At 33.2% G+C, this 14714-nt stretch overlaps 1 protein-coding gene across 1 annotated transcript in view; it reads left to right on the top strand.

Annotated features, from left to right (window-relative positions):
• The window catches only part of LOC145295958 (uncharacterized), a 212042-nt gene that overhangs the window by 191563 nt on the left and 5765 nt on the right, over positions 1 to 14714 (top strand). The window contains exons 3-4 of the mRNA XM_080141865.1: positions 10566 to 10835; positions 12811 to 12963. Coding sequence (XP_079997991.1) covers positions 10604 to 10835; positions 12811 to 12963 — 385 coding nt within the window. The 5' untranslated portion in view covers positions 10566 to 10603. The remainder of the gene's footprint in view (positions 1 to 10565; positions 10836 to 12810; positions 12964 to 14714) is intronic.

Raw genomic sequence — 14714 nt, 5'->3', positions numbered from 1 at the left:
AGAGGGGGCACAGAGCAAGAAAATACTTGTTTGTATACGCCAAATGTATTAATTTCATATCATTTAATATTTTTCTCATTTTTCTTTCCTATCTTTCTTTATTTTATTTTTTATTTCTATTTTTATTTATTTTATTTTTTGATTTCGCAGCTCTAATGTAAAATGACTAAAATACCCTTTAGCTTTCAGAAAAGTCGAAAATATCACACATGCAAGCATTTGTTCACATAAGTAAGTAACCAAGAAACCTAACGCATCCAATTTCTTTTGATCTTTCCTGCCACATCTCTTCTGAAACAGGTTGTTTCTATTAATGTTCGGATAAAGGATGCACTGTGCTTTCTGTTCCAAATTTTCTCTTCTGAACATCAGAAAATAACATTTCGTTTATAAATCCTCTTTTTGGCGCCAACGAAAATCCTTTTCACGGTTTTATAATGTTATCCAAATGTATTTCATAATAACTCGAATGTCTGACATACAAATATAAACAAGGGGTTTTACTGTAAGTAAACAATGCAGTAGATAGTCACAAGTTTGGTAACTGGTTTGTAATGTATACGGGGAACGGCCCGGTTATACTGGTACTACTGTTACGGGGTTAGCCCTATTTCTGGACCATCTAATGAGACTTTTCCTCTTATTGGATATTTCCACTCGTACTTTTAGAAGCATCTCTCCTTATAAAGTTTGTTTATAATTTAATATTTAAAAAAAAAAGAAAAAACAATTTACACTTTAGTGTTAGTCGAACATTATTATTAATAACTTGAATGTCCAACATACAAAAATAAAAAGGGTGTATTACTGTAAATGAGCAATGCAATAGATAGTTACAAGTTGGGTAACTGGCTTGTAATATATATGGGGAACGGTCGGTTGTATTAGTATTAATGTAATATGTTTAATCTCTTCTTCTTCTTCTTCTTCGTCGTCTTCTTCTTCTTCTTCTTCTTCTTCTTTCTTTCTTTGCTTCAACACGTTACATAAATCAAAATATGAAAACTTGCTTGTCCTTTTATTGTTCCTCGGATTTTTAAGGCATCTTTCTCTCACCGGGGTGCACAATTGAAGAATAGAAAAAAAAATGATTTTCACCATTTTATAATGTTACCTAAGGGTATTTATTAACGACCAACATATAACTATAAAATACCTGAAGAAGGCCAGAGGATGAGTTGACTGAAACGTGATGAAACAACAACTATAAAGATGAGGATAACAGTCCGCAAAAAAAAAAAAGATAAATGCACAAATTATGAAGCCTCATCTCAAAAAGATTCCAAACAACAACAACAACAACAACTACCGTTCTGTAAGGACCCGAAAATGAAAACCAGATAAGAACATAAAAATTGGATTTATAAAACCATAAAATCCAACCTTGATCGCCCTTGGAGGCCCGTGATGCGTTGAGTCTCTACGGTTCCAGGTGAGTCTTGTCTGAAGATAGCAGTTTAAATCCTGCCCAAGCAAGCCAGAGGACTAGTTAGCCAAAACGTGATACAACAACAACTATGAAAGCAGTAATTACTGGGGAAAAGTTACGAAACTTACCATTCCTATCCCATCGTGGTTAATCACCTAAAGAAGTCCAAAGAATGAGTTGGCCGAAACGTGGTGAAACAACATTTATGAAGATGAGCATAACAGTTCGCAAAAAAAAAAAATGAATGCACAAATATAAAAGAGTTTATAACTATATGTATATATACTTACTTGAGTCGTCCACCAATTGAAGGTGGAACATTCACAAGCTTTGTGCACCATGATGTTTGCTCACTCATTGCGGTCAGAAGCTCTATTCACAATAAGACGTTGAGATAGCAACGTCGGGATGCGAGAAAGACAAACTATCAAGAGATTTAACCTTTATGCTATAATCGAACCACATCGTGCTTTATCTAATGACTGATTGTAAATGCGGCACACCAAACCTGCATCTCATCCGCCGTACTCCACTCACAGGAGTTTTGTATTCAATTAGGAGGTTTTTGTTGTTCTAGCTGTTTATTAGAGAAACAGCATATGATTTTAAATCTATCAAAATAAAACACTTTTATTTGTTTTACATCTCAGAGTTGTGATAATAGGTTAAGGTAGTTTGGTTGAAGCATTGTTTAATGTGTATATAAAAGAAATTTAGGGTTATAAAAGGCAGAACAATGCAAAGATGTAACAGATAGACTCAAACTAACGCAACTTAAGATATAATGGCGGAACCGACCATGCAGTTTAACTTTTATTGATCAAATTCATGTGTATATGTATATACATATATACATGTGTGTGTTTTTTAATAAATTCATGTGTATATGTATATACATATATACATGTGTGTTTTTTAATACAATATGTTACGTGTAGGATGTTCTTACTTGCGTCAGGTGGTCAAGTGGTGTGTCCATGATTGCCAAAATTTCAACACGCGTATGAGTAAGGAAATTTTTCCTGAAATATTATGTTCTACCGAACCTCCATTGAATTCCACTGACGACAATTAAGATTGTAATATAAAAAAAAAGAAAAATATATTAATAAAAGGTGGAAATTATCAAACTATTTCCACCTATATATCTTCTTTTTTTTTTTTTTGCTTCAGTTCGTATTTATCCGTTACACCTCTGCATTGTATTGTCTTCAGTAAATTAGAAATAAGAAAATACCTTGCAGCTCTTTCAGAATTGTGGGTTATTCGGAAGGAAGATGTCCGCAACACAATTGATTAGTTTGACTTGAGTTGTCTATCAATGGATGATGAAACACTCAAGTTCTTGGACCATGATTATTATTGCTGTTGAACTTCATTGTGTTAACTTATCTAACGATTGATTGCACATGCGACGCACGAAATTTGTATATAGTCCATCATACTACTACTTCACTAAATGTAACAGATATGCCTTTCTATTGTCAAATACACGAGGGGACGTTCCAAAAGTAACACCTCCGACTTTTTATTCCGAATGGATCAGAGGGGATTGCAAATTCATTGTTATCGTGAGTGAACTTATGCATTCATGACGTGAAAGTTTAATTTCTCTGTTGAAGATATTGACGGTGAGAGACTCTAAGAAAACAACCCTTGGTATGGACGTGAGTCATTGAATTCCTGGCAAAAGTGTTCTGAGAATGGCGAAAACTATGTAGAAAAAAATAAATTCTGGAGCACAAAAAGATCGCTCGTTTTAATTGTACCACTTCCGTTTTGTAGCACTTTAAGTTTTTAAAAAAATAGGAGACTTTACTTTTGGAACGAACCTCGTACATATATCATCATCTGCAAAGTCACGCTGTTCTCAGCATCAGGCAATGAGTTGACATTGAGTGTAACTGGGATTACTGATATCGGTGAAATAGCAGGATTTGAGGTCAAGTTTTACTCCTCTACATCCACCATCTATGCCCATATTGAGAGGGTAACCACGAGAAGGATATATTAACCGAACAGGTTTTAAAAAGACAGTAGACCAGAAATTAAGTAAATTCATCAAGTATTTTTTTAACAAGAAAAACACAGTTTAACAGCAAAATGTTTCGTCTGCCATTTTCTACTTACATTAAGGTTAACTAGAAATCGTTTGGAGATCAAAAGTTTATGTTATTTTATAAAAACACAAAATGTTGGATGAATTTACGTACATTTTGGTGTGCAACCTTTTTAACATAACAGGTACGTGAATAATAAAGTTTTTGCGCGATTATATTTTTTTTAAATATTAAAGTAAAACTGATAAGCACTCGTTTTTTTTTTATTTTAATGTTATTTAAATATTTACATTAACGTTATTTGTATTTAATTTTAAAAAGATTTTAAAAAAAGGAAATAACTCATGAATGATTTATTTTAATTTTTTTATTTTACAAATGATTAATACAAGGCCGAGGAAGTATGTGATAATTAGTATGATTATAGAGCGGTGCTTTGTGCTCGCCATAACAGATACAACATTAATAAATTAATCTTTACTGCTAAGAATTCAGGTGTTTCGAGAAGTGGTCAGGATCGTTTTCAGGTTTTCAGTCCCAAACCAGTCTTCATATGTTTGGAATATGTTACTGGTAAATACTTGTTGGTGTTCTCCAGAAGCGTCTCCTTTTTCGCTATATGTTATATGAAAATATGGAAATGTAAGTGGAAAAGGGAATCGACAGATTTTACAGAAAATAAACGCTAATCGCTAGATCCAAATTTTATTAGCTAGATTTTAAATGATATTTCCAAATCTAGCTGAAAAACCGCTAAATTAGCATAACTGTTAGTTGAGCTTGCGTGCGTGCGTGCGTGCGTGTGTGTGTGTGTGTGTGAAAAACCACGGGCGATAATGTAAACCAAACATCTTCACTAAGTTTTCGCCAGAGGAAACAAATGGCAATGTTTATGGTTATTTCATTTCAAAGTAAACCGAATCATGCTGGTCTGGCTATAATTCGTATGAAACTGTTGGATAATTCGATGATGACACAGAGCAGCTCTGGAATTGATTCCTACGAACGCTAAAAAGCAAAGTGAGTTTTCAAAAAACTTAAAATGTTGTCAACTAATGAAAATCATTTCAAACCCCAAAAAATAACAACTATATGTGAAAATAGCAAGCCATAACGATTTAGAAATTCCTATAAGAACTTGTAAACAAAATCAGATTTCTCCAGAATTCTCAAGCCGGCACCTTGAAAAACAGGACTTCAGAAAGTGTGTTCGACACTCTCCTCAGACCTTTATTCAGAGAAGGTGAAAAGAACTCAATGACTCACGCACAAGCCTTCCCCATCTCACACAGATATTCCTACATACTAGCACTTATCAGACGAACAGAAATGTATTGCTACTTACAACGATACACACATTACCAAGGACAAGGTAAACCAACGCACATATACATACACAGTGCCACGCTGCCAAATACTCACATGCGTATACTGCTTAAATACGTATATATTCACTCTATGAAAATTTTAATTTGTGACTACTAAACCAACTTTCTTCACCGAATACGTGTTTGTATAAAAGATTGAAAGTAACTTTTATATTATCACTTACATAAAAATATTTTGTTATAAAATTTCGTTTTTCTCTCTGTTTATGTTTTAGATAGCACTTGCTGCCTAGTGACCCGTCTATTCTTTAAATATTTTATTTATTTCCGTTTATATATATATATATATATATATATATATATATATATATATATATATATATATATATATATATATATGATTAGTTTTTTTTTTTGGAAAAAGAATTCCAGCAGAGTGCTCAATTAAAAGAAAAATCCAAACTGTAAGAGCGTATTTATATTTTGTGTACAGAAAGTTGTTAGTTGAGACAGATCATTGGTACCATCAGTTTCAAGCCCGATAATAAGGCCCGTTTAAGGTATCCTTATCAAGCTCTCTTCAGCCAATATTCGTCTATCTTATAACCGGAAGTGTGAAGTATATATACCTCGCGAATTCACGTTTAAATCTCGTTTTGTTAAATCCCGCCCTCTTTTTTTTAACGGATGATGTAATGCCTAATTTTAAACTTTGAATTATTTAAATTTAAGATCTAATTTCGAAAAAAAATTTCCTTATATAAATCGATTTTAATTTGAACCCAAATTAATTTTAAAATCTCTTTTCTTATGTATAAAAAACTTTAAAATCTATATTGGTATCGGTTAAAAACTTAAGAATTCGTTTAATTATATCGAATTACGTTTAAAAATTTCCAAAAATACGTTTGAAGTTTAAAAAAAATATTTTTAATTATATCGAATTACGTTTAAAAATTTCCAAAAATACGTTTAAAGTTTAAAAAAATATTTTTAATTACATCGAATCACGTTTAAAAATTTCGAAATACGTTTAAAACTTATTTTTTAAAAATCCAAATCTTTCAAGGTTTGGGGAAGTGAGTATTTATCTATCCTAAGTGATTTCCCTAGCTTATTAACATTATTATATTTTTCTATAGTTTTAAATTCGAAATAGATTATAAATTACATTTATAAAATATAATTTAAAAATTTTTTTTATAAAATACATTAATTTAAACTCTATAATCTAATTGCTAGTATATATATATATATATATATATATATATATATTGCTAGTATATATATATATATATATATATATATATATATATATATATATATATATATATATATATGTGTGTATGTATATACTAGCAAAAGTACCCGTCGTTGACTGGGTTCAAAAACAGCCTACAGAAAATCGACTCTAATTTATGAAAGTGTGATAGGTTATGAAGAGGAAGGGTTGTAAAGAGATAGCTTCGAATTTGGGGGTATCAAAACCAAAGCAAAATATGATGCAAGTAAAAATAAAATAAATAAACCCCATAATTTATTATACCATACCTGTTCACACTGAAACATTTATCACTATATTCTGTGGATCTATATTAAAAAAAAGCTTGTTAAACTTTGTGACATATTTCCATTCTATGGAGGTCAAGCGCGAACGAACACACCATAATTTTATTATACCATATTTCTTCAAACTGAAACATAATTATCATAGTATACTTACGCAGATAGATATGAAACGTCTTTATTAAAGTGTGTGTCTATTTCCATTCTATGGAGGCCAGGCGCGAACGCAGACCCCACAATTTTATTATACCATACCTATTTAAGTTAAAACATATTTATCAAAGCATTTTTATCTACATCTATATCAAAAACATTAGTAAACGTTTTTTTTTTTTTAATTTTTTTATTTCCATACTTTGTGGACCAGGCGCGTACGCAGACCCCACAATTTTAATGAATCACCGTTCTGCAGGATTAAACATACCCATTCCTGTGTCTCGATAAATATTCTATCATTATATGTAATCAGTTTTTTTAAAATAGTCAACCATATAGGAGCCTATTCGTGACCAGACACACACACACACACACACACACACACACAGACGTTCAGCTTTATATTATATTATATTATATATAACAATTATGTTTTCATTACAATTATCAAACCCTTTTAAGAATGCTTTAGGATGGACACTGTCTGGGGAATATAAACAGTCAACCAACGTTTATGCAATGTTCACGACTTCTGTCATTCGAATACTCTGGCTTATCTAATATCTGCGCCTAAATTGTGTGTTTATTAGTTATTATTGGGTGGCCCGGAGATAAATGCTTAGTAAATGGAAGCAAAGATGGCTGCGTAGTTGGGTTCGAAACTCCCGACCTGTAGGAATTTTCATTCTACACTGATGATTGCGTAAGCTTGAAACATTAGTGTATATAGGTAATTACGTGTGTGTGTGTGTGTGTGTGTGTATGTATGTATATATATATATATATATATATATATATATATATATATATATATATATATATATATCCTTCTTTTTATTTTTACATAACTTTTATATCCAATATATATAATAAATATCGGTGTGGTTCTTGGCAATTCCCAAGGCTAGGGACCATGCCACAGAGCTAGCCAAAAATCGGGATTGCGAAATACTCCAAAAAACTTATTTTGCGACTTTTGGGCCTAGTAACTTTTAACCATCAAGTAGTTAATAAATTGACAACTAGGCAAGAACTTAGCAACATCCCGGATATATATATAGATGTTGGTCAGAATGTTTACATTCATAGGTGGAAAGACGGATTCAGAAGGTACGCGGCTCTATCTCAAAGAAAGAAATTTGATACAATGCCGTTTGCAAACAAGTCGGCTTTAACAATTGCTGAGGAAATCACTTCTAGTTCATTGATAATGGCTGGAATGGAAGTTAGATCTCTTCAGGACACTGTTCGCCGAAACTCGTGGGAACTAAGCCTCTGCTTAGCCACTCTAGATTCAATGGATTTAGCATTTTGCGTTTTGCAGTGGATGTAGACAGTCATAAAGACACCATTCATTTAAGAACGATTATTTTGTTGAAAACAATTGAAATAGTGATTTCTGTGAGAAATGGCGGCGGCCGAATAGAAGTGTACCGCGGTTGTCGGTTTGGTTTCTGTTGGAATTTTTTGGAGAGTACAGAACTCTCAACAACATTGAGCTTGTCTATCAGCCATCGCGTATTGAGACACTCTGTGATGGAAAAGGAAATCAAAGGTTTTATTTTATTTCGTTTTGATCTTAATCTGTTAATCTATCTATCTATCTATCTATCTATCTATCTATCTATCTATCTATATATATATATATATATATATATATATATATATATAGTGTGTGTGTGTGTGTGTGTGTGTGTGTGTGTGTGTGTGTGTGTGTGTGTGTGTGTGTGTGCACATACGAAGGTCGTTCCAAAAGTAAAGTTGAAAAGCTACAAAAATAGGAGTGGTACCATTAAAACGAGCAACCTATTGTGCTCCATTTTTTTTTTTTTTTTTTCAGTCACAACCATTCTCAATGTACTTTTGACAGGAATTCAATGACGCATCTCTGTTTCTGACGCACATCTATGACAGGGTTTGATTTCTTAAAATCTCACACCGTTAGTATCTTCCATAAAGAGATGAAACTTTCTGATGTATGAATGCTAGTTCAATCATCATAGCAATACAATTTGCAATCCCCTCTGATCCATTCAGGCGGAATACAAAAATAGGAGGCAATATTTTTGGAACGCCTTTTATATATATATATATATATATATATATATATATATATATATATATATATATATACAGGGTGACCCAAAAAAACGTGATGTCTCCATTATTTATTCACCAATTGCCCTTATTTTACAGGACATGGCAGAATCAACGACCGTGAGTACATCAAGACCCCAGTGGGAACTGGGACAAAGAATACACTGTGTTAAATTTCATTTGGACAAAACAGAAACGGGGCCTAATTAGATTTGGGGCCCGTTTTTTTTTTTGTTTTATTTTGTTAACCTACATATATATATATACATATATATATATATATATATATATATATATATATATATATATATATATAATAGTAAATTATAAAATATATATGGCAATTAAGCTACACAGAATATTCCGCGTTTCATCCACGCTAGGATTCATCAGGCTTAAGCATATTATTCTGAATATTTGGTGTAGCTTAATTGCCATATATATTTTATAACTTACTACCTAAATCTACCTACATATTGAGCACTGTTGAAGTAAATACTCAAAGTTTACGCATAAAATTATACTTTCGTATATTAATTTATGTGATTAAATGAAGTAGTCATATATATATATATATATATATATATATATATATATATTTGTTTACTCTACCCTTTTTATTTATTATATTTTTTGTTATTCTTTTTTACTATTTATCATATATCTTATCACTATTTCTGCTATTGTTTTTATATTAAAAAATATGTGATGAAGAAATACAACTTCAAAATATGTTGGTGCAAAAATAATGTCGTTTATATATATATATATATATATATATATATATATATATATATATATATATATACACGTAAAAACCGAAATCATTTTTGCACCAATCTTTTATTAAATACCTGTAACGAAACCATTAACAACAGAATAAACACTCACAGCAATAATAAAAACTAACTGAATCTGTGGAAATTCTACAGAATGATAAATATATTTAATCAACAAATATGTTTTGATAAAGCTGATATTTTTCTGGAGAGTGCAAAAAATTAGTTATTGGGCAGAAAAAACAATAACATGTAGCAAATATGAGTTTATTAACACTTCTATAAAAATAGTGTCCATTGATTTTAAATATAGAACTGACCCATATTAGATAATAAGGACTAATAAATGATCAGAAAGTAATATTGTGCTACATAGTTAAATACAAATAATAAAATCACATTGTAAAAGACGATCTTTAATTTACTCATTCAGCATAGCACGTTTGGCAGACAATGTTCTTGTTTTTTGTCCTGTTTCTTTAAAATGTTCCTTTTTTACGTAACGTTTCGCTGAAGAAAAATATTATCATGAGCTTCTTTTTTTACACCATTACAACAATTATTATATAATATTATAATGATATCTGAAAACGAGGCTACATCAAAAAGAAGTTATTCTCATATTCTTGTCCAGGATTACCAGATTGGCCTTTTTAAGACCAAATCTCGCGAATTTTACCTTTTTTGAAGCAGTTTGGCCTTCAAAAGTTGTATTTAGCTTATTTCAAAACATAACATACACACAAAACATAACGTACGAACTATTTAAGGAGAAACAAGAAGAATATTATATAGCTATCAGAAATTGTACTAACCAATGCAACTGAAGAAACGGGAACAATTGCCCTCTGAGAAATAAGTGCCTGACAAGCAATATAGTTTATAAAAAAAAAACGAGTAACAACACTAACAACAAAGTAAAGGTGTATATAGGAGCAACAAAAGACATATTTAAACCTCGACAAACCTATCATATGATTACCCTAAGAAACCTGATATACAAAAGCTTCACAATAACCAGTTCAAATGTTTTGTTTTCTTTGTTTTTAGGTAGATTTAATTTTTGAAATTGTTTTTTTTTTATTCTATTAAAGTTTAACCTTTCTATGTAATTTGACAATTCCTATTCTCTCTTTCTTTCTCCTTGCAGTCTGTAATGCCACAGAGTGATCGGACAGCAGAGGCGCAATGGAAGGGGTGCGACCAATCACATATCCGCGGAAACCAAAAGTGGACGTTTCCTTGGCGGACATGTTGGCCGGCTTTTCAATTCTGGGAGCCCTGCTTCTTTTCATAGTCTCCATCTGCTCACCTTCATGGGTAGTCATGGAACGGGGGGCGTACGTTGGCGCATGGAAACTGTGTCTCGTCTTGCACGGGCAAACTGAATGGGACTGCCGATCTTATAGAGAACAACCAGGTGTGTATTTTTTTTTATCCATTTTATTTATTTTTTTCGTGTCCCTGTTAAGAATCACGCCTTTACCATGTATTCTATAATCGCACTTTTTTTATAAACTTTTCCTAATGCTCTTACAATTATTGGTATTACATTAGTGTTCATCATATTTGTTGTGGTGTGACCACCTTATGGATATAATGGAGAATTGCTTCCCAACACGCAGGGAAACCTCGTCAGTATGCCCGTATTTAATAATTTTGGTGATCGGTCATCTTCCTCTCAGTACAGTCTCCTGTTTGTCATGAGTAAGATACTGGAATCTGTGTTAAATAAAGAAGTAGTCAACAACCTCAGCAAATATAACCTTCTTAGTGACATGCAATATGGTTTCTGTTCTGAACAGATGTGCCAACGGTTATATCTCATAGAATTAGTGAATCTCTTGACAGAGGCTCCTTTCTAGGGCAATTGCTCTTGACATATCAAAGGTCTTTGATAGGGTATAGCATAAAGGTCTACTTTATAAAATATCCAGCTATGGTATAGCTGGAAATGTTTTCTCAATTATTAAATCATTTCTGTCGGATGGGTTCATAAGAGTAATGGTTGATGGACAGAAATTAGAAGCTCACAGTATTAATGCTAGAGTCCCTCAGGGGTCCATCCTGGGTCCAACTCTCTTCCTGATCTACATCAATGATCTTCCAAATAACATGCTAAGGTCATTGTTGACATTTATGCTGACGACACTACCATCTATGGCAACACATCAAAGGCCATAAATGACCAAGTTCTCTCTGACTCTCTCTCCTCTGATCTTGAGCACGTGATACAATGGGGAAAGCGGTGGCTGGTTACTTTTAATGCATCTAAAATCAAGCTCCTATTTTTACATCATCACCGCTCTGGCTCTCATCTGACATCAATTGAAATGAATGGTTCTCGTCTTGAGGCGGTTCCATGTTTTGACAAGCTTCTGGGCTTGACGTTTACTCCTGATCTGAAATGGAACACATAAATCAAATCCGTTGCCAAGGCCGTTGGAAAAATGGTAGGATCCTTCTACCGCTCCAGTAGATATTTCACTCCTGATGCAATTCTCTACCTATATAAAAGCCAGGTACAGCCAATGATGGAGTACTGTTGCCACATCTGAACAGGAGCTACTAGAAGCAGCTTATCCTGCCTTGACAAAGCTCAAAATAGATTTCATAGCTTAGTGAGGAATGCCCTTTACTCCACCCTGCAACCTTTCCCACAGAAGAGACGTTGCGAGCCTCTCTGCTTTATCGTTATTTTTATGGCAAGTGCTCGTCTGACCTTCAATCTATGGTCCCCGCCTCGCCAAACTTTCACGAAAAACACTCCTCTAGCCAAAACCACTATCAATAATTTCCCACACTTTTATCTGTGCCTAAACCTAAACGTAGATTTCATGAACAAAGCTTCTTTCTTAAAACTGCGCGCTTATGGAACTCTCTTCCGTTTGCCTGCTTTCCAGCTGACTACAATTTTATTGCCTTCAAGTCCAACGTAAACAAGTTCTTGATAAACCGTCCCCTAAGTAATCCAATTTACAAAATTCCCACTACTTATGATTATTACGCTATAATCCCATTGACTAATGTATACCCATTGACCCTTATCCTCGAGTGGCCTTTGTATAAAAGAAAGTAGACATAAAGAGTATTCGGCATTATTCGAAACGAATTATCTGTGCTTAAAAACATAATTTATAAAAAGGCAGAAGCTGAATAAATATAGAACTATATTAACACTGATAAAACAGCTGGTATCAACTAATTATTATTATTATTATTATTATTATTATTATTATTATTATTGTCGTCGTCGCCGGCTTCATTACAATAGCAAAAAATAGCACAAGAATCTTGTGTGTGTGTGTGGGGGGGGTGTTCCTCTTGATTCTATCCTAGGACTACTCACAAGGAAATTAACTAAATGAGACAATTTCTATTTTGTGTCGTTTCAGATTTTGCTCGTGCCTCGCAAGCCTTTTTGGTAATTGCCCTTCTATGCCATTTGGCTAGTCTGCTCATGATGGCAGTCTACACATCCATCACAATCACCTGCCTCAACAAAACATTGACAGTCATCTGCCTCTGTCTCATAACATTCTCAGCAGGTAAGTTCAAAGACGCGTCACACAACATTCGCCTTTTTTTTACTTGACTAATTGCATTGAAGTCGGCGTCTCCCGTCGGGCAAACATTTTAAACATGTGTGCGTCAAATACATTAGACACGATCAAAATAACTCTAAAGTGTTTTTCTCGGTTTAATTGGAGTGCGACTAGCTTAACAAAATACAGACTCAGTAAGCCGGGTTCAAATCCTGACGAAATCTCACATATATATGTATACAGTCATACCTTAACTACAGTATAATCCCAACCTCTTCATGAATAAGTAAAAAATTTTTGCATGAGGATTTGATATTCGTTTTATTTGGAATCTTCGGACTACTGTTTTAATCTTAAGTGTCATTTTCCGACTATTTGTGTCTATGTAACCTCTGACCTTCTTCACGTGTATCTTGTCGAATTCGAGAATGTTTCTATCGAACTCAGGAATTTGGACGGAATTTTAAATGAAGTAAATAAAGGGTTCCGTCCGAAATGCCCTCCAACATTCCCGAGTTACACAGAAACATTCTCAAGTTCGACAAGATGCACCTGAAGAAGGTCGGAGGTTACATCGACCGAAACGTTATGAAAATGACACTCATGAAGATGAGAACAGTAGTTTGAAGATTCCAAATAATACAAATTAGGTAAAATTTATTGGAGAATTTACAAAACAAAGCTTATGTAACATAGTTGGTCCAATGTCTTTGCTCAGGTGTGATACAATAAACAATTATTTGTCCTTCCGTTGGCGAATTCTTCAAGCGTTTTCCAGATAAAAACATAAAAGCAATTTTTATCGTTTATTTTATTTGATGTTACAAGGTTGTTTCACGTTCGTGCACGTGAGTGAGAGCCAACGCTGAAGACACGTCTTCGATGCTAAGTCAAAAATTCACTTTGACGATTGAAGACTCGAAAAACACAAAAGGAATTTTCACTGCTTAGATTGTTCCATGTACTATGGGCTCCTTCAGCGAGAGTCAACATCTCAAATACTGCTTAATCACAAAATTCGCTCTGATATTTTCCCATTTCCTAGCTAGTTGATTGTATTGTCTTTCTATCATTTTAATTGTATGCTTATCTGCATGCTTAAACTAATCTAGAAATCACTTTTGTTTACTTTTCGAATAAAAATAAATGTATTTTTGCACTGATTGATTTGTTATTAATTTGATACTTGTCTTGCATTCAACAGCGCTCACTGCAAATATGAACGCAATGGTATTGCTAGCATGAGTTAAGAATAAGCGTAACACCAGTTAGTGAAGGACCTAGTCCTGAATTTAATGGCAATGTGCCGAATTGCATATACTTCTTTCTCTCTTTCCCTTCCTCACTCTTTATGTGTGTGTATATCTATCTATCTATATATATATATATGTATGTGTGTGTGTGTGTGTGTGTGTGTGTGTGTGTGTGTGTGTGTGCGTGTATCTATAAAAGTGAACGTGTCTCTGTATCTGTCTGTCTGTGTATCTGTGGGTCTATGTGTGTACATTTCGCTACGCAATAACTCTGATATAGGTTCCTTGGACATGGATCTAACTTAATAACTTTATTTGACCCCAAAACAATAAATTTTAAGGGGTCATAATAGAGGTCAAAGTTAAAAAAATTGACTTTTTTTTTTGTGGGTTTCTTTTTTTTTTTTTTTTTTTTTTTGCTCAGCATACACCTCTAAACACCCGGGCGACGCCGGACACCCATGCTAGTCTGTATATCTATAAAAGTGAACGTGTCTGTGT

Source organism: Euprymna scolopes, chromosome 16 (genome assembly GCF_053919585.1).
Source record: "Euprymna scolopes isolate OS-2025 chromosome 16, ASM5391958v1, whole genome shotgun sequence".
NCBI lineage: Eukaryota > Metazoa > Mollusca > Cephalopoda > Sepiida > Sepiolidae > Euprymna > Euprymna scolopes.
The sequence above is the reverse complement of the archived record's forward strand: the minus strand, read 5'-3'. Positions and strand labels throughout refer to the sequence as shown.